Genomic DNA, 20,705 nt, shown 5'->3' on the forward strand with positions numbered 1-20,705 from the left:
AGAACAGTTCTTGCCTGTTTTGTCTACAGCAAAATATACCTTTTTTAGTTGTTGCATATTTCACAGGTGAAACAAAATTATTTTAGATAAAATAGAATTTAAATTACCACAATTATTTAATCAGAAAGCCTGCAGATTTTGTTAAATTCACAATCATTATCTTCCTCTTCCTCTTAATCCTCCTCTAATCTATATAATAGAAATAATTTAGAAAACCATATAATATTTTATTTCAAAATTTTAAAGTCATCCTATATCATGGAGCTGCAGGGCAGTATTTGGAGTTTATACTGAAATCTTTTTTGATATATGCTCTAATCTAACTAAGTTTTAAGATTAATTTAGTGTGAAGAAACAGATTTGTTTCAGAAACAAGTCAGCAGAGGACCATTCCATAACGCCATCATCTTTTATATATTAGGTGAATTTTTCTCAGTCAATTCAGCATCTTATTTCCAGCCCTATCTCTCAGTGCCAGACTCTCAGTCCACTCTCTCCTTACAAAAGTACTGATTTTACACAAATAAAATAAAATCAGAAGATCTAAATCCCATCTCCTTGGTCCAGAGTTTTGAATGATTCCCATCAGTCTCATTATGTTGCTTCGCTTTCTTGATCAAATGCATTTGATTTTAATCAGACTTCAAGTGTGAGTACTCACAGATGGTGACTCTCAAATCTAAGTTCTGACAATAACAACACATGGGAGCTTAACTTTCACTTTCCCAAACAAGTTGGGATGTAAAACCTTGTTTCGTCAACGTGATGGCAGTTGCTAAAGAAGGGCTTCTGTGCCTCGAGGACATAATTTTAGCATGAAAATGAATTATGGAGTTCAGGAGATTCTGTTTCTTTTTTTGTTTTGTTTTTCTCTATTTCTTGCATATGCTCACATTTTATTACAAAACTATATGAATAATTTTGATGCATGGTTACAACAATATACAATGAGATGGGCAATTAATAATCCCTAAGCTACCAAAGACCCCTAGTGTACATATATTATACTCTTGGACCTCACTCAAAACCTTATTCAACAGAAATCTCTTGTGAGATCTATTGTTGATCATCTGATAATTTGCTTTTGATCTATTTTTGATCATCTGGCAAATTGAATGCACAGGGATTCAATGAATGAGTGAGGCTTCCTATAAAGATAAGAGGTCAGAGAAATTAGACCTCAAGAATACAATGTTGATATCTATCTATTTATTACTCTGGCCTCCTACACAGCTTATTTGACCTTATCTACCACTAAGAAAATATGGGTCTTTACAGAAAATATGCTATCTACTATCAATGTAAAATGATTAAAATTAAAAGATTTTCTCTCTCTCATCTTCTCCTGGACGAAGATGATTTAATTTATAGGACAGGATAGTATGAGCACCAGAGTTGACAAGATTATTTAGGTTGGGAATGTTATTGTCCAAGAGATAAATTCTTGAGAGATAGAGTAATTTGAACTTTTACATTTATAGACAAATGTGTCTATTTTTCCTTTTAGCCTGTTTTTGTTGAGTGAGTTGATTTGGTATCTTTTCACATTATTAAGAATTCTGAGTTTGAACAGTCACTAGAAGTGGTGAGGTAATTGGATGATGGTACTTATTTCCTGCCTTCCTAGTTTATCTCTAAAACACCCAAAATGGTAACATAACATCAAAACAGATTCACAGTTCTAAACAGAAAGATATGAAAGAGAATATTATCAACTAGTCATGTCCAAACATTCAAAATCACAGAAAATTAAAAATGTATTTCAAAGGTAGCAAAGAGAAAAATTGAACCTATTTCCCAGGCAGGAAATTTCTTGTATGTTGTCCAAATGAAAAAAGATGCTAATGCTTTAATAGTTTAGAACACAGGTGTCAAGCTCATGGTGTCACATTGTTGTCACATGACATTTTGTGATGTTTTCCCATTCGTGGAGCTGGGGTTGGCATGGCCTGCACATGACACATCTGGCCCATGGGCCGCCAGTTTGACACCTCTTGATAAAGTGAATAGGCTCAAATTATGGAATGTTTTGCATGAAAGTAAATTAAACATGACTCCTTTATGCAATAAAATTGGCATATAATAGAATCATGAATGTGAAATGTCCAGCAAATAGTTTAGTCCTGACCAGGAAGTTAAATCAAAATTATTCTTATGACGATGAGGCAATTGCTTGAATAACAATATAAATATTTGGGGGGAAATCTATAATTCCATTCTAATTCTCAACTAAGGGACTTTAATTCACCTTCCACATACACAAACACAAACACAAATATTGTCTTCTGTGAAGTTTTGTTTTGCCTTCATTTTTCCTGATTGTAAATTTCAATTATATACTAACATGGCAAATGCCACTTTTCATCAAACAAAGTGAAATGTGAAAAATAGTGAAAATGAAATGCTATTGAGAAAGTACTCTTCTCTTATTAACTTCATCTCTTCCAGTGCAGGATAGTTTCTCTATATTGTTGTCTACCACTTTGCTCAGTTGAATACAATCAAGATGGTTAATTAAGATAACTAATTAGAGAGTCCTGACAGAATTGTGCTTTCCACATAAAGGACCTATTCCCCTCCCACTCATGCCAGTGACACTTAAGAGTTGATCTAGGGAAATCAGTATCTGTATAAATAGCCAGCCACAACCATTAGAGAAGTAGCTCCCAGCATGACAGATACTAAGATTATTAGCCAGGAATTTGTTTGCCTGTCATTGTAAGAGGCAAGCAATTTCTTTTCTGAGGTGGCATTCCCCAACAGCCAAAACACCACAATTTATAAGACAGAAGAGAGAGAAAACAACACCCTCTTAAAAATGCTCTTCTGGATTGCTTTATCCCCAATGCAACTTTGTAAGAGTCTGAATGCTGTTGTCATTGGTTACAATTTCTGTATTAGCCATATATGTAGTAGTTCACTACTTTTTTTTAAAAAAAATCCATGATTGTTTTGCTGAACAGATGCACTGCCATTTCATGGCAGTAACTTCTCCGAGCCATAATTGGATGTCAATATGCTTTCATATAATGCCATGGCAAATTCAATACATTTTTAGTTTCTTGGACATTAATTAGGATCGTATGCTGGATTATAACATCTTTCTCAACCCATTTTTTTTGTTTTGTTTTTTAAATATCTTAACCCATTTTTGAGGAAATAATTTTAGCATATTTTCCATATTAGAAAATGCTCATATTTATGCTGTTCGGTGGTCTTCTGGAAGATTTGTTTCTTGGAAGAATAAGTTACTCCTACCAGTAATTCAGTAGGTAATATAAGAGGGAGAGAGGAGGGGCAGCGGGGATGGGAAAAGTGGATTCATCCTAAATTGGGTGGGACAATCTTTAACTTTTAAGTCTGTACAGTTTTAAAGAGTTGCCTTCCTAAATCTCAGGTTAGGCCAGAGTTGTTTTGGCTTCCATTATCCATGAGTTGGAAAACATTTCCCAGAAAGCTATATGACAGCCTAAAGATTTATCCCCTTATAGGAGAGAAAAATTTCTGAGTAGAAACAGGAAGAAGGCAGAACTGATATAGAATCAAACAGACACTATCTTTTGACATACTTTGCCCAAAAAAGTGAATTCTATATATCTATCTATTGCTGCTTCTGAGGAGATAGGGCAGTAAATTCTTGTTGTGGAGAGCTGGAATTATGTTTTAAAACAATCACAGCAAAGGTTCTGGGAAGAGCAGGAGGTATAAAAATGATAATGATCCTTGAAAATGTACTTCCAAGGTAGGTCTATCCTGAGTAAATCAGGGATAAAAACAAAAAAACAATGTAGTAGGGTTAGGATAAGGGTTAGGGTAGGACAGCCATATTAGTCAGCAAAAAAAAATAATCTGGAAAACTTTTCTGACTAACAAATTTTATTAAAAAGCGTAAGCTCCATCAGCAGATGGAATGAATGCAGATAAACCTAGTCCGTGGGTGTAAACAATGAATGAGTTGTCATTTTCTTAGCCTTAGTCTAATATATAAGGGTACCTGCAAACTTTGAGAATATTGGCACATAATAACTGCAGAATTTTAAGGAAGGTGATTGTTACAATAATTCTGTAGCAAGATTTTAAGTGAATAATTACAACAGTATCAAGCTTTAGTTGTACCAAGCTGCTGTAGTTTAATATTTGTGGAAAAGCATGTACTGACCATAATAGAAAATACAAATTGAAATGGTTTAAAAATATAAGAATCAAAATATAACTATAAAAGGAATATCTTGCATTTAAGAAATATACAGCATATCAATCCATTAACATGTAAAAATAACAAAATGCAAAATAGAAAGTAAAATAATTTTATACAAAAATAATTCATAACAATATGAATACAATTTGTTTAAAACAGCTATAGATCAAGTGGTGAGGATTTCCCCTCCCCTAAAATACATCAAAAGTCTTTGAGCATCTCCCAAGGTTCTGCTGATTAACCCAGTAGGATATTAATTAGCAACACATCTGCCAACCATATTCAACATTATCCTCTTCCAATTAAATGAGATCTGGGAAACTCAAGATTTCTGAGCCACATATGAAATTAGTTTTGTAGGCTGAAGTATATAGAGCTGTTCTGATTGAGACGTATTATAAAACATGCTATATAAATCTTTGAGTCGCAGAATCAAAACTACAAAATAGATAGTGATTAAAATAGATAGCAATTCAAGTTTCTGTACATCCAAAGCTAATGTCATAAATATTTTGATTGATGCCAAATATCTGGCCTTCCCCCCCCCCCTCCAAAGGCTGCACTATTGGGAAGTTCATTAATATTCAGAAGGCACAAAACAATGAAGCAGATACAAGCTTATCAATAACCATGTTTGTTTGGTGAAAACCATTTCTACCCAGAATACGGACAAATTATCTTCCCTGATAATATGTGAAGCCAGTTCAGAAGGAGAGCACTGCTACCTTCTTTTACCTGGGAATCTTTTTGGATGACACAATAAATAAAAGGAGAATTGCCACCACCAATAGATGAAGCAACAATACGTTTAACTAAGCTGTTCAGACTGGGAAAAAAAGGTTTCTCAAATGCACCTAGCCCTAACTTTAAAAATCAAAAGAACCTAAAACAAATTATCAGTTCCAATATTGCCATTAACTAGAAAAACAAATTATTAGTTCCAATATTGCCATTAACTAGAAAAATATATTTTGGTCCAACTTTTTCTGTCATAGCTCAACTCTCAATTTTTAACCTTGTAACAAATGCTGTGAGGCATGTTATATTGCATGCCAGTTTGATCCCGCATCAAATCTAGTCATGCTCCAGGCTTACCTCTAATTACAATATCTCTCAAGCTCCAAATTAATTAATAAAGGAGAGCTGGAATTAAAAATAAGGTATTTGTGTAGAAAGGAGACAGAGAGCAGGGATGAGATCTCCTCTTAGGTTATTTGTCAAGATCAAATGAATTTGCTTAAGCATATGGTAAGATGAGTACAATATATAGGAGAGAATTATAAGAAAAATATTCATCTTTACTGTTTATTGTCTGGATGCATTTTCCATCATTTACAAGTTGTCCAGAAGAAGGAAATCCTCTGAAACATGTAGGCATGTTTCAGTAAGTATTTTGACTCAGATGCCTATCAGGATTTTTCTCTTTTTTCCTCAAATGGTTACTTTTGAAGTCTTCCCCCTTCAGCTTCTTTGATTTGAAATTGAACTGGAAAAAACAACAAGTAGAAGAAAGAAAAATTACATATAACATGCAGTCTGAATCTGAGTAACAAATGGGATGTGACACTGTGATTTGTCACTAATTGTCACTGAAAAGTGTGAGGGAACAATTGTGCCAACTAGCTCTGTTCGTGATTGCAATACATCTTACCACTTTTACATTCTAAATGTACATTTTGTGTGTGTGTGTGTGTGTGCGCGCGCGCGCGCGCGAGCGCGTGTGCACGCACATAAGTACCCACATATACATATACCAATCACACTGTTTTCTTTGGGAATAAGCAATATTATACAAGGTACAGAAGAAAAATAAGAAACAGTAAGTGAAAGAAATTAAAGACATGAGAATGTAAGTAGTAAAAAATGCCTGGAGAGATATTCAATGGTGAATCTGGAACCAATAAGAGTCTATGAAGACATGGAAAATCCACAATCAGAAAAGGCACAATCAGAAGGCTATGTGGCCAATGCATGTCCAGTGATCTGGAACAGGACTAAATGAAGTGATCTTTGTCTGCCATACATGTTCTGTTAAAGAAAGGTCTGTATCAAGGCGAGCAAAAATTCATCTGCAGAGTATTTCTCACATATACTGAATTCATGTCCATATGTGTGAATGCTCTCAGACAAAAACACACCACTTCCTGACAGATGCAGAAAGAGATAAATAACATTTTGATATTTAACCTGTCATTTCATCTGTTCATAAATGTTATATGATGGCTAATAATGAGGATGGTTGCAGGATCCATGTTCTCGATTAGAAAGCTCCCTTTTTTCTCCCTGTACACTTCCTTGTTTTCATGAAAAGAAGCTATACAGCTAAAATGTATAGCTTCAAGTTTCAAACCAAACTTCAGCCATTTGGTTTTGATTCACAAGTATGTCATTTGTTCATTCAAGAACATAATTGATTGCTGCAGATTCTACCTGTGCTGTGAACTTTTTCCCCCTTCTGTCAGAAAGCTAAATCCCCACAGCAGTGGATGATAGATTAGGGTTTGTTGCTTAATTCTTAATTACTGCTGCAGAGCCATATGTATGACATTATGATTAGCTTTCTAACAAAGAACACCAGAGAGTACAAGCAAGGAGTAATAATGCTGATAATTACTTGGAATAGTAAAGACACTGTTTAGCTTTTCATAAAGAGCCTTGTTATTGTTTCTTTTCTACTGCTGCTGTTTTACCCTTTTGAAAATCCATATCGGTACCAGTGTTTCTCAACCTTGGCAATTTTAACATGCGTGGACTTCAATTCCCAGAATTCTCTACCCAGCATGGCTGAATGAATCAAGGATTTTTAGAAGAGTGAATTAGCATGACACAACATACTGGTAGATAATTATTTTCATGCACACAAGGAAGATGATGGAAACCAGTAGCATTTGTCATTCACTAGTCAAACCTAGTGTGAATTTTATCTACTGAGGAAGCATATTAGCATCAAAAATAATATTAGATGTAGTTTCAATTAATAGCATACATCAGGAGAAATATGTTAAATAACCATTAAAAAGGCATGAATTAATGCATATGGGTAAATGTATGTAAATCCATGTATTTGGAGGAGTATGGCATATAAAAACTACAGATAGGAAGAACGCTGTGACTGCAAAACAGTGTTTTAATGTACTTTTAAGTACTAGAATAAACTTAGAATAAAGTACTTAGATAAAGTACTAGAATAAACTTTCACTAAGGTCTTTATGAACATGAAATAAGTTTATCGTGATTCACATATCCCTAGTTCCTTTTTGACTAATATGAAACCATTTTATATTTGTTATTCCTAGTCAACATTTGATTTGAAACAGCTGGAAGAATAACTCAGAAATACTTTAAATGGTAGCATTTTTAAAAGGATCGGTTTGCATTGCCTCTCTTCACTGTGAAAACATGACTGGGGGCTTAAATGTACCTGTTTAAGCAACTGTACTGAAACTTTAAATCTGAATCCTCATTGTGACTACAACTTATTTATCTATACTATAAAATGAGAATATGGCAATATATGTTTATCTTGTTGTAGATGTGTGCCAGAGACTATTACAATAGCCTCTTAAAAATATACATATCCATTAGGAGTAATGGTAGTTCTTTGGTTTATAAGCCAGATTTAGTTATTTAAACCAGAGTTTTCAGTGTAGGTATGTTTCTATTAGGCTCAACCAATAAAACTTACTATGCTGCTCTGCAATAATAAGATTACATAAATTTAAAACTATTCAAAAAAGCAGAAGCCCATAAAGTTCATCAAGCCGTGTGCAGCAGTTAAGTTGGATGGGAAACCATAGCACTCCAAACACTATGTTAAAGATTATGCTTCTTGCAGGCAGACAACTTTTAGAGAAAAGATTGAACATACTGATTTTTTGTTGCTTCAAGGGGCAAGATGGATGGGTGGAAATGCCACTGAAGCAGACTTTAGCTAAAAACATTTTGACAAAATTTCATAATGGTAGCAACTGTTCAACAATGGACAGACTGTCTCAGGAGGTGGTGGGCTCTTGCTTGCAGGAGGTATTTGAAGCAGCGGCTGGAGGACCATCTGCCAAGAAGGATTCCTGCATTGAGTAGGGGTTGGACCAGATGGCCTCCAAGGCCCCTCCATAATTTTTAATACCATCCAGTCCCTATACAGTACCCAAAAATTCCACAAATGACTTCAAAATTAGGGCATACATCAAATGAAGAGGTGTTCACTTAACATTGGATGATGGAAGGAAGAACTCAACGCCTGAAAGGAGTCCACAGATATAGTTCTGCTTTGTATTGTTTTTGCCTGAAGAAACATTAATGGGATGCATTCATTTATTTACACACCTTTCTTTTATGATTTTAAAATATGTACAAAGTGATTTTCAAACTACATGGATCATCCATACCTCTTCCTTAGGCCAGTAGCAACTCAGGAACCACAAAAATGAAAACAATAGAATCAATAAAATAGCCATATAAATGCCAGAATGAAAGCAATAGTTCATATTTCCATTTTCTTTGACTCAATCTCCATCTTGTCTTTCCAATATAGAAATTATTTCAAATCCCTTTCTGCAATTCTGGCAACACTTTTCTCAGCTGTCAATGTTGCCTTTTGCAGACAACGGTTCTTCACATGTGCACTAAAGTAACTGAGTGAACTATTGCTTTATACTTTACTTGATGTAAAATTGGCGATGTGTGCCTTGGTTCAAGATGAAGGATATGCTTTGTTTGCAGAAGGTCCACATTTCCATTTTATTTCCATCTATTTCAAGGGCTATTGAGGATGGGAAGAGATGGGAGAACCCATCCCAAGTTCTCCCATCAGAAAGAGCAGAAATTACTCGGATCTAAGGCAATGTAAAACAGATTTGAGTGTTTGCATGAACACATGGGTTTTGTAGCTTAAAGTTGACACTTTAAAATATAAGGGCACCCCTATTGTTCCTTCAGTTATTCCAGTTATTTTATCATTCAAACAAATTGGATTTGAATGCATGTTAAAAATTAAAATCTCTTTATAGGGACTTGTGGGAGAACCTGTTACTTTTGATAAAGAATTGTCTGCCAAAAATTTTTAAGTGACATCTGCATATCTAATATTAGAGAATACAATTGAACTGCTTGCTGCAGTTTCACAAAGTGCTCCTGCAAGGAACATTTCCTTCTCCCCATGATATGACATGGCAGCTTCTACCACTCATTAGGATACCAACATGTCTTCCAGAAATGAGGCCAAAGGCCACATGCTTTAGCCATCCAAGTACTGATATTATTTCAGCAGTACACCCTAAAATATCTCACTGTGGCATTAAAAAGCTGCCCCCTAACGTGGAGTTTTGATTTTGTTTTTGTGTTTTTTTGTTTTAAGTCTCTATAGTCTCCGATTTCTGGGTAAGGGAACTAAAAACAGTTCCAAGTGTAAAGCAGTGAAACTGGCACTAAGAGGTAGAACTGAGAAAAGAAAAGGGGGGAAAAACCCTTAGTTTAATTACCACACCATCAACATTCTTATGTGCTTGCCTAGCTATAAGTTTTAATGGCAAACACGTACACACACACCCTCCTGCTTTCCCCACTCCAAAACTCTCACCGCCTCCTCCTCCAATCTGGCTTCTCTGCCTCCTTGACAGGCTTTTTAGCCTCAAGTTGATAGTTGTTAAATCAAAAGTAAAATGTAACCAAAGTTTGTTTTAAAGTAGGAACAAAGAAGGAATGCTGCCTGCTCCTAGACAGCCCAGGGAAGTCAGCCATCATTTCTGCTGCAGAGCCAGAGATCTGTTCTGCAAACCACTTAGGCAAAACCACCAATTTCTTCTATTTGCCTCCCACAGTATATGCCCATCATATTGCCTGAAGAAGAGTTCAAAGTGTACTTCCTACTCCTCTGGAGCCTTCACTTTATCTTGCTGCAAGGGGATGAGAGCCCCCAGTCCATTTGCCAGCACCATTAATTACTGAATGCATGCATATACACCAAGCTGGTTGAACTGGTCTTCTGACTAGGACAATGCAGAAGTAGGAGTCAAGGGCCACCTATATGTAGAACAACAACAACAACAACAACAACAACAAAAAGCTAGCAAATGTACCAGGTAAACAGATTGTTTTCACTTGATAGAAGCAGTAAATTTAAGGATACATGAAATATAAGAAAAAAGTAAAGAAGGAGTCTTAATAAGAATGAAAAATGAAATTATAAGAGAGGTAAATGTCAAATTACATAACTACAGCCGTAATAAATAGTTGCATTTATATTCCATTTTTCCTTCTGAATAACATAGTTTAGAAAACATCACTAGCTATAGAATATCCAGCAACATCCTTATATATAAATCAGATTACAAAAAGTATGGAGATGGATGCATGGATGGATGCATGGATAGAGAGGGGGAGGGAGGGAGAGGGAGGGAGAGAGGGAGAGAGGGGGGAGAGAGAGAGAGAGATGGCACCCCATTTAGGCCATTTTTTCACCAAAAGCATATGTACGGAAGGATCTGCACATGCATAGAGGTGGTGCGTGTGCCAAATTCGCAAACCAGTAGGGAAGGTGTGTACCACCCCTAATACTCACCCTATCTAACCTGGTAGGACAGGCTAATGTCCTTAGGGAAAGGCAGTCTTGTAGATAACATGGCCCTATAAAGGTAATGACCAGCACTTGAATTGCACCTGGAAAGGAACTGAACACCAGTACATCTTACACAACAAAGCTATTACATGGGCAAACCTAAACACCACCATTACTGGGTGCATTGCTGTGTTGTAGACTACAGGTACTTGACGTTTTTGGATAGTCTTCAAGGGCAGAGAATATTACAATAATCCAAACAGCAGGTGACAAACTATGAATGACTAAGGAGCTTCATTAATATTATTATTATTGCACTATTGTACTTCACTCCATTCTCTTCAAACATCTCTAATCCTTAAACCTAAACTGTATACATGTTTCACAAAGTGGCTACAACTGTAAAAACAGAATAGTCAAGCCATACATGGTATTGGTTTTGATAATTGGAAATAAGTTGTCAAGTTCATCAGATAAACATTCTTTTGAGGCTTCAATTGTCATTAGTTTCTACATAAATTTAAAGTGCAAATAACTATGAAGATATGTAGGTACAGTAGGTATAGTAGGTTGGTTGGTTGGTTGGTTGGTTGGTTGGTTGGTTGGTTGGTTGGTTGGTTGGTAGGTAGGTAGGTAGGTAGGTAGGCAGGCAGGCAGGCAGGCAGGCAGGTACATACATAGATAGATGATAGATGGATGGATGGTTAGATAGCTGGATAGCTGGATATAGATGATAGACAGACATATTTTTATATAAAGTTTTTTTATCACTTTCTCCTCCCTCTCCCTACCTTCTTCCCTCTGTTATCCTTCTCTTCTCAACTTCCGCTCTCCTTCTCCTCTCTCCCCTTTCCACTCCTCCTTTCTCTCCTCCTCTTCCCCTCCTACCCTCTCTCCTATCCCTGTCTTCTTTCCTTACATCTCTCCTCCACACTCTTCATCTCATTTACTTGGTGTATTTCAGCTTCTGAGGAAGCTCCATTTTATGTTGATGGTATTTATAATTTTCAATATACATATTTAATTTTAACATATAGGTTCCCCCTTCTTTTAAAAAAACAGAACAAAAAAGTATACATATATAGTAATGTGCTTTTAATCCACTCCCACCCCTGCCTAATTTTGGTCGAGATGTAGACCTGGTTACAATTCCCAGCTATTCTCATCGTTATATTTATATAATTATACATCCTTACTCACCCCAATTTGTGATTCTTTAAATCTCAATAGTTTTCCATTATAAGTATATTTCATGTTCCCTCTCCATTTTTCCATATCTTGGATTAGATTACCCTTAATTGTATATAAATGGCAATCCTTATTGTTCAATGTTCATTACAATTCCCTTAATCTACTATATAGAATAACAAGCGGTAAACATCTCACTTTGTTCATCATCTTAAAAGTTCTATATATGTCCATGTTTCATATATTTTAACCCATGCCTAATTATACTTCTATTCTCATATTCTATCAATTAGCAACTCAGTTTAATTATCATGTATAAAAGTGAATCATAAACCTCTGCTTTACAATTTCCCCATATCAGTGTCAAATTTCTTCATATCCCATATATTTTAACCTTTATTTAATTATCATTCTATTATCATATTCAACCAGTTAGGAACTCCATTTTATTGTCATATTTAGGAATAAACTCCCTTAGCTTTATATTTTCCCATATAATAATTTCTAGTCTGATTTTTTCCTAGTAAGTCTTTTATCCCACTTCTCTGTTCCTGCCTTCTCCCTTTTCTTTGTTTTGACATGTCTCTTCAATTTTCCACAAGCCACCATCAAGAAGCTCTTTTATATTTCTTTTTGTTGGGGCATAAACTCCTATTTCAATTTTCCTTATGCCACTGACAACCTCCAAAACATCTTTTGTCTGCTTTTTATTCTCTTTTGTTGGGACACATCCCCCTTTTACAATTTTCCCTATACCACTGCCAAGTCCAATGGAGTTTTTTGTCTGCTTTTTATTTCCCTCTGTTTCTACCCCTTCATTATCTTGCCCCCCTTCTTCTTTGCCTTATTCTTTAAATATCTGTTTCTCTGGGTTCAGAATTCTATTTAGGCTTGATTTTAATGATTTATGTATTTTTTTTTGTAATTTCACATAGTTCTTCAAATTCCCAGCTTTCCATGATGTCCAGTTCCAAAGTTATAGTTAGTTATATAGTTCTAATTTCAGAGTTCTGATCCACCTTAAATTTTCTGCTTCAGCTGCTGTGGGGAAGAGCGATGGGAGCCATCTTGGTCTTTTGTTTTTCCTTAATGTCCAGTTCCAAAATTGCAATCAGTTATACAAGTCTTATTTCGAAGTTCTGGTCCACCTTAAATTTAGTTAATTCAACTACTGTGGAACTGGAAGAGAAGCTGGTGCCATCTTAATCTTTTGCAGAAAAAAAGGAAGAAAAAAAAACCCTTCGTATTTCCCAGTTCTTGACTGTTATTATTTCCTTTCCTTGTAACTCCTCATCTCTCATTGGTCAAAACTGCTCAAACTATATTAATTGGAATAAGCTTACATACAACCAAAACTCAGGTATGTTTCTTCTTCATCTCCTGCTTTTCCAAATTCTGATTTACTATGGTTGGTTAATTAGCATTTCCCACACAAGCAAGATTAGGTTATCAGTTGTCAGTGAGGAGGTAGTGCTTTTTCTTGATATTTCTCCCTTGTTACATTCCATCTCTCATTAATTGGGGTTGCTTAGTTAAGAAACACTCAGACGAAATAAATCTTCACGCTCTTAGACTCCTTTAAAAACACAATCTTTTCAGGTTGGAAGCCAAATTTAGAGTTAGTGTTTGAGTGGATTTGCCACTTCTCTGCTTTCTCCTTTCTATCCAAATTGTTTCAAACAAATGGCTTTTTGTGGGGTGGGACTAGTGTTTCAACCCTCCATTTTCCTTTTCTTTTTTCTTTCTTTTTGCAAAAATCCTGATCTGACCATCAATATTATTTATGCTCTCAAGATTCTTTGCCTTTTCCAAGTTTGATTTAAGACAGACATTTTTTTTTACAGTTAAACCTAGTAAAAGATTTTCACAACTATGGAATTTGATTCTTAAAATCCTTTATTACTAAACATATTGTGTCTCTTTCAAACACACACATACATCTATACACAGGCTTAAATGCAGCAATTGAGACAAGTCTGGAGGATGTTAATAGTGTAACCTGCATCAACAAGGGTGAAACTTTTTATCTACCTCTATAGAAATAAGGCAAGGGGACGCAGGACTGTTTCTTTTTGAAGAAAAAGATGGCTGTATATAATTACCCAGATAAAACTAGATTTTAAAAACAGACATTTCCACAAACTGTTAAAGATTGGCTATATGGGCAGGTTAGCTTATAGGACAAATTAATTTAAACTTTTTAAATGCTATGTCCCAGTTGATCACATAGCAGCTTTTAAGAATAAGTTTATTCTGTACTGCTCTACTTGTTTCTAGATATATTGGAGGGGGGGGGGACAGTAATCGATTCAGTGTTAAAAAAAAAGATGCAGAAAGGGAAGAGGGGGAGAGAAAGAAAATGCCAAAACATGTTGCAGCTATCTAATGAACCTATCAACAAGAAAAGTTGAGATGGTAAAACCAGCAGCAAATACAGCTTTGCAAAATGCCTCACTAAGAAAGAAGTAATTTACTTTTATTAAAATGTGATACAAAATTCCACCAGATACTGCTAAGTTTTCCAGCTGTCCCTTTTGATAATATAATTACATGTGATTCAAAGCTTCATAATGAAAGAAGAAGCTTGAAAGAGGCCTCATGTGCGTGAATTAAGTTTGCAATATTTGATTTGCAATTTTTACAAAGTGAGAAGCATATTACATGTGTTTGCCACAGAAATATCCTTCCATCTTTTGTTACATTCCATCTCTTGCTGTGCTCAGCCTGATTCAGATTATAGAGCACCTTAGAATACAGGCAAGGCACTATTATTTGCCCGTAAAATTATTTGCCCATCTTGGTGCTCTATAATGAATTGATTACAATAATTAATTGTAATTATACTGTTTCAAAAAGGCCCTGCTCTGTTATCAACAAACTTGTAATTAAACCACATGTCCAAGGAGATCTTAAGCATTTCTTGTCCTTCATTTGTTTGTACCAGAAAACCAGGATTATCAGCTTCTGAGGTAAGAAGGTTTTCTAAACTTGGATTGGAGAAGCAAGAAAAAAACTTTTGCATAAGACCTCCAAAAGCCTCTCCTGGAGCACCTCATGCGCTGAAACACAGCATGCAGAACTATTTAATATGTGTAAATTGAATACTTCTGCTTCTATATGTACTTGTTGTGTTAAGAATATATGTTCTCATTAAGATTTTGGCAAAGGCTTGTGAGACAACGTAACATCTCTGGATTTTTCTTCAAAAAAGGATAAGGCTAAATTAGCTAATGGAATCAAATATGTTTTGAATGAACTTCCATTTCATTAGAATGAATTACATGAATGATAGTGGTCTAAACACATTTCCTTAGACACAAAGATCACCAAATCAATGATAACTATCCTCTACAAATTAGGTTTAGGATTATTTTCTTTCTCGACATCACATCACATTTTATCTGCATGGCTTGTTGCAGAAATATGTATATCTTTAGGGCAAGGCTTAGCAATTTTATTTTCTCCATGTTGTTCATTTGCTTTGCTTTGTTTTTTGCTTGAATGGCCTTTTGTGCAGAGGAAGAGAAGATGGATAATTACAGAAGGTATATTAGCAGATGCTCTGCATTCTTATAGCAATAGCGCTTAGACATATATATGACTTCATAGTGCTTTACAGCCCTCTCTAAGAGGTTTATAGAGTCAGCACCAACAATCTCAGTCCTCATTTTACCAACCTCAGAATGTTGGAAGGCTGAGTCAACACTGAGCCAGTGAGAATCAAACTGCTGGCAGCTGGCAGTCAGCAGAAGTAGCCTGCAGTACTGTATTCTAACCACTGCACCACCACATCTACTATCCTCATATATTTTCAGTGCTATAATCATTGAAAATAACAAACTATATAGATAATTTTCATTGATGAACTTGGATGATTTCAGGAACTTGAAAACAGATTCTGAGGAGATTTATAAGCTATGGATTTCAATCTGTGTCTTATGACCAAAAAGACAGAAAACAGGAGGCTGATTTTGTGATGACATTTAGTTAGGAGATAGATTCCCAGGTGAGAAGGGGTGGATGCTGGAGGAATGAGAGGCAAGTCAGCCCAGATATTTTGCATCAGAGGAAGAGGATGAAGACAACTTCTCCTTAAAAGTTTACAGAATACATAGCACTTGCAGATAATAAGAGTCTTAAGTCTGGCAAGACTTTGTTTATAAGTCTGAAATAATAAAGAACTCAGCTTGGGAGAATTACCACATGTTATTCTTGGTTTTGGACCTGACACTCAGGTTCTAATACACATTCTGGAATGAGCAGCTTTTACAAAGTGTTATCCATCCAGTACCCAAGGACAAAAGAATATAGATTTTTGTCTTTTTTCTTTAGAGGTACGTATCTATATGTTTCTTTCAGTTCATAAAATTAAGTATGTGCCTTGTAATCTTTTTCCATTCTTTCCAAAAGTAATACCCAGTTTAGAAAGTAATTTTCTGGTTTTGTTTTGTGGGTATCTGTGTGCATTTCTGTGTGGGTGGATGTTTCTTAGCAATAGCAATAGCAGTTAGACTTATATACCGCTTCATAGTGCTTTCAGCCCTCTCTAAGTGGTTTACAGAGTCAGCATATTGCCCCCAACAACAATCCAGGTCCTCATTTTACCCACCTCGGAAAGGCTGAGTCAACCTTGAGCCGGTGAGATTTGAACAGCCAAACTGCAGTCAGCTGAAGTAGCCTGCAGTGCTGCATTTAACCACTGCGCCACCTCGGCTCAGAACCTTGCAAAAGTGCCCATCTCAACTGTTCCACATGAAAGCTATTGTATAAACAAAAATTGTCAAAGCCTCCTTGGCATTTTCGGAAGTAAAAATGTTGATGGAGTCTTTGTTTTGCCTAACTCTAACTTCCTAATATATTAATCAAAAGTTGTATTATAAATAGTAAGATGGATAGACAACTTACTATAAATAGTAAGGTGGATAGACAACAAGTAGTATAGTGGCCTTCAACTTATGACCACAATTAAGGCCAAAATTTATGTTGCTAAGCGAGACTTTTGTCAAGTTAGTTTTGCTCCTTTTTGTGACCTTTACTGCCACAGTTGGTAAGTGAGTAACATGGTTGTTAATGAATCTGACTTCCTCATTGATGTTGCTTGTCAGAAAGTCACAAAAGGTGATCACATGATCCCAGAACACTGCAACCATCATATATATGAGTAATTTGCTAAGTGTCTGCATTATGATCACATGACCATGAGGATGCTGCAATAGTTATAAGTGTGAAAAATGGTCCAAGTCACTTCTTTTCACTGCCGTTGCAACTTTGAACCATTACTAAAAGAACTGTTATAAGTCAAGCACTACCTGTATAAGGTAGACTCTCAATTAAGACTTCTGCTTCAGATTTTCACTGTATGTAACAGAAGAGGATAGAGCTAATGATATTGTTCTCCATTCCCTCCTGGAGTGGACAACCTAAGTGCAACAATTATGTGTACGTGCATGTGTATGCGTGTGTGTGTATAAAGTACTTGAAACTGTTTTGTTGTGAATACTTGCAGTGATTTCTCTGAGATTTGTTTTCTTTATGACAAGATTTCTGTGTTGGTGTTAGGCAGATTTTTCAGTCTTCAACAAACCAGATGGCTATCCAAAAATGTGATATGACAATTTTTAAGGGATTTAAGAACCAAATCCATCAAACAAATAAGCAGATTTTTTTTGCTGAGATTTTGAATTATTAAAAATACATACTTTTATGTTCTGGTTTATAGTAAGTTATAATAAATAGCTGTAAGGATATCTACCTAATGTCTATATTTAGGGTAAAACAAAAATATGTATGCAATTTTGTATGTTTTTTTTTAAAGCTGATTGTGATATTAATAAAATCCAAGCCTTTTCTAATTAAAGGCATTCAGTATTTACCCAAGCTTCTCAGACTATTTAAATAAGTATGCTGCTTATAATTTTTAAGTAATGATTTCATCTTCATATGTTCGACATAAGCAAATTATGGCCACCTAAAAATCATAAAACTAAAAAGAAGTTTTAATGTATTTCTTTTAGGTGAGTCCAGCTGTATTTTTCATTATTAAATGAAAAATAAGTAAAATAAATAAAACACATGTAAACCAGATTTTAGAATTTGTCTCTTCCACTCACCTTTTATTTTAATCTCAAGTATCTGATCTACCATAGCGTATTGCTTTTAACATACCAATCTTGTACAAGTAAGATTACACATTGCATCTAACCTACCACCTGTAAAACAATCAGACCATTCTTCGCCAGCTTTTAAGCTTCTTTTTTTTAAATCATATAATTCCAACATCCTTTTTATCCTACTGCTTTTATCCTATTGGATGTAGATAGGTCAAAATATTTTATTAAAATCTTTGCTTGCTCCTAGTAGCAGCAGCTGCTTGGAGTTCTTTACTAGCTAACAGCTCAGGTGAAATTGTATGGATAATATAGGGTCAGGAAATATGTTTTCTATCTGAGAAGATCTTCCAGACATGATATCTTCTGCAAAAAAATGCTGTTAGAAGGCTTTATGAATGTGTTTTTAACTCTTGGAAGTTGGAAACCAACACTATCAAAGCTAAAACTACTCTTGGGGAATAAAGAATGTTACTCTGCTTTCAGGATTGTTTTCTGAAATTACAGGAATAACAATGGTAGTGACATTATCTGCTTTCACAAAGGCGTTCTTGGTCTGTTCTGCATTAATGCCTAGAAACAGTCAAGAATCAGGTTAGTAAAATATTGGTAGAATTAGAGATTCATAATAGGTCCACAAGAATGTTTTGAAGAACTACTTATAATATACAAATTTTGCCTGTTGTACATGTTCCTCTGTCTTCCTGCTTTTTTCTGACTTCTGTGTTATTTTTGTAGTTAACTGTTGTTGTTTTTAATGTTTGTTGATGTTTAATAAATAAATAGCAAGCTATATTATTATTAGGTTTGGCCACATAGCCAGCCACATGTTTATGCTGGATTTGGTATTTTACTGTTGAGTTCTTCCCAAGGACTTGGATGGGTTGTTGTTTGATAGTGTTAAAGGTATTATCACAAGCTGTTCCAAGTAAAGCTGCCTTTTACAATTGATTGGTGTGATTTTGTCTCTGGTGTTTCTTGCACTATTCTATTCTAATTATTCCTACTTTGTCATGTTGTTGTCTGTAGTCAGTTTGTGCAATCTTCTTCCAGCAGCTGATTAAGTGGTCCATTGTTTCTTCAGTTTCTTTGCAGAGACAGCACTTGCTGTCTGTTGCTGTTTTCTCAATTCTGGCTTTGTGTACATTTGTTCTTAAGGCTTGGCCTTGTGCAGCCAGAACTAGCCCCCCTCTCTCTTCAAATTTCCTGCCCTTAAATCAACTTTCCTGCTCTTAGCCATTGTCAAGTCTTGATATTATGTGCTTTGCCTGCTAGTTTTTTGGGGGGTAATAGCCATGCAATGCTTTGCAATGCCCTGTTTCTTTTCTATTCTTCATTTAGTTTTTCTTGTAGGCCCACAATATTCAGTAAGCCTTCACAGGGCACCATTTCAACTCATCCCTTCACATATTATTCCGATAACCTTTTTGCTTCTTCAAATATCTGGTGTCCTTAAAGCATTCCATGCCCATCATTTTTCATTGGTAGGTAGGATCTGTGTGGATGAAGGCCATGATTCATAGTTATTAATATTTTGGGGGGTCTTCCTACCCAGGCCTTTTAGTTCTGTTTGCGTCCAGTCTAGCAGTATATCTAATGTTTGGGAACTGCCCAGGCATTAATTGTCTTGATGGTATTCCTGCCAACAGTTATCACTGCGGTAGGTTTCTGCATGTGTCTCTCACCAAAACAAGCTGAGTTGACATGCAACTGTAAAAAAAAAGATTATTGTCTTTTTGACTACTTGTATGGCATTTCAACTTTATCGCTTTTCCAGCACAATTTTCAATTAAAATCATACAATCAAAATTGCTATAGGTTGGCCTTTCACTCTTCTTCCCTTCCTCCTTTGGGAAGCAATAATTATGCTAGAGGAAAGGGTAACTGAGGTGAGCATGTTTGACTATTTTTTCCCCTGTGGTTATCCTGTAGTTTTGCCAGAGTGGCAATCCATGGTGGGTTTTTTTCCAAGTCACAGTAAATAAACTCCCGGGAAATTATTGATGCAAACATATGTCCTAGTGTTATTCATGGGCAAAGAAAGGGGAGCAACTTGTCCATGAGCATAATTGATTTTCTTGTGTTCCTCCCCTATGACCTGACCACAAAACCAACCAGGCGTTGTAGTATTTGCCCTATGAATTTCAGAAAGTACACAAAGCTCAATTCAATTGCTGAACCCATGATCATGGGCTGATTTGGTGGTCCTGAAATCCATTTTTTAATTAAACCTTTCCAATCCACACTACCAAGAGCAACAACAACACAGAAACTTACCTCCAAAACCAGACAAATTCACTCACATAACACCTCTAGTACAGTGGCACACCATGGAAAACGTTACACATTCCAGTGAACTTTGAATTAATAAACATTCCTTTGGGGAACAGAACTCAGGGGGAAAAATGTCCTCTTTTAGGTAAGAATACTAAAAGCAGCGATGTGGAAGATGAAAACTGAAATGTATTACTCTTATACTACAGATAACATAGAGTATTGCCATGCAAATCCAACATACATAATACAGAATAATAGAGTTGGAAGTGTCCTAGTCCAACCACCCACTCAAGCAGGAGACCCTATACCATTTCAGGCAAGTGGCTGTCCAGTCTCTTCTTAAAAGCTTTCAGTGATGAAGCATCCACAACTTCTGAAG

The 20,705-nt window shown here is 35.6% G+C and overlaps 1 protein-coding gene across 1 annotated transcript in view; it reads right to left on the minus strand.

Annotated features, from left to right (window-relative positions):
- The window catches only part of LOC148045345 (uncharacterized), a 73,714-nt gene that overhangs the window by 21,139 nt on the left and 31,870 nt on the right, over positions 1–20,705 (minus strand). The window contains 1 exon segment of the mRNA XM_087715893.1: positions 18,525–18,622. Coding sequence (XP_087572019.1) covers positions 18,525–18,622 — 98 coding nt within the window.

Source organism: Thamnophis sirtalis, unplaced genomic scaffold, assembly GCF_051295495.1.
Source record: "Thamnophis sirtalis isolate CommonGarterSnake01/CBP01778 unplaced genomic scaffold, rThaSir2_p1.2 scaffold_5, whole genome shotgun sequence".
Classification (NCBI taxonomy): Eukaryota; Metazoa; Chordata; class Lepidosauria; order Squamata; family Natricidae; genus Thamnophis; species Thamnophis sirtalis.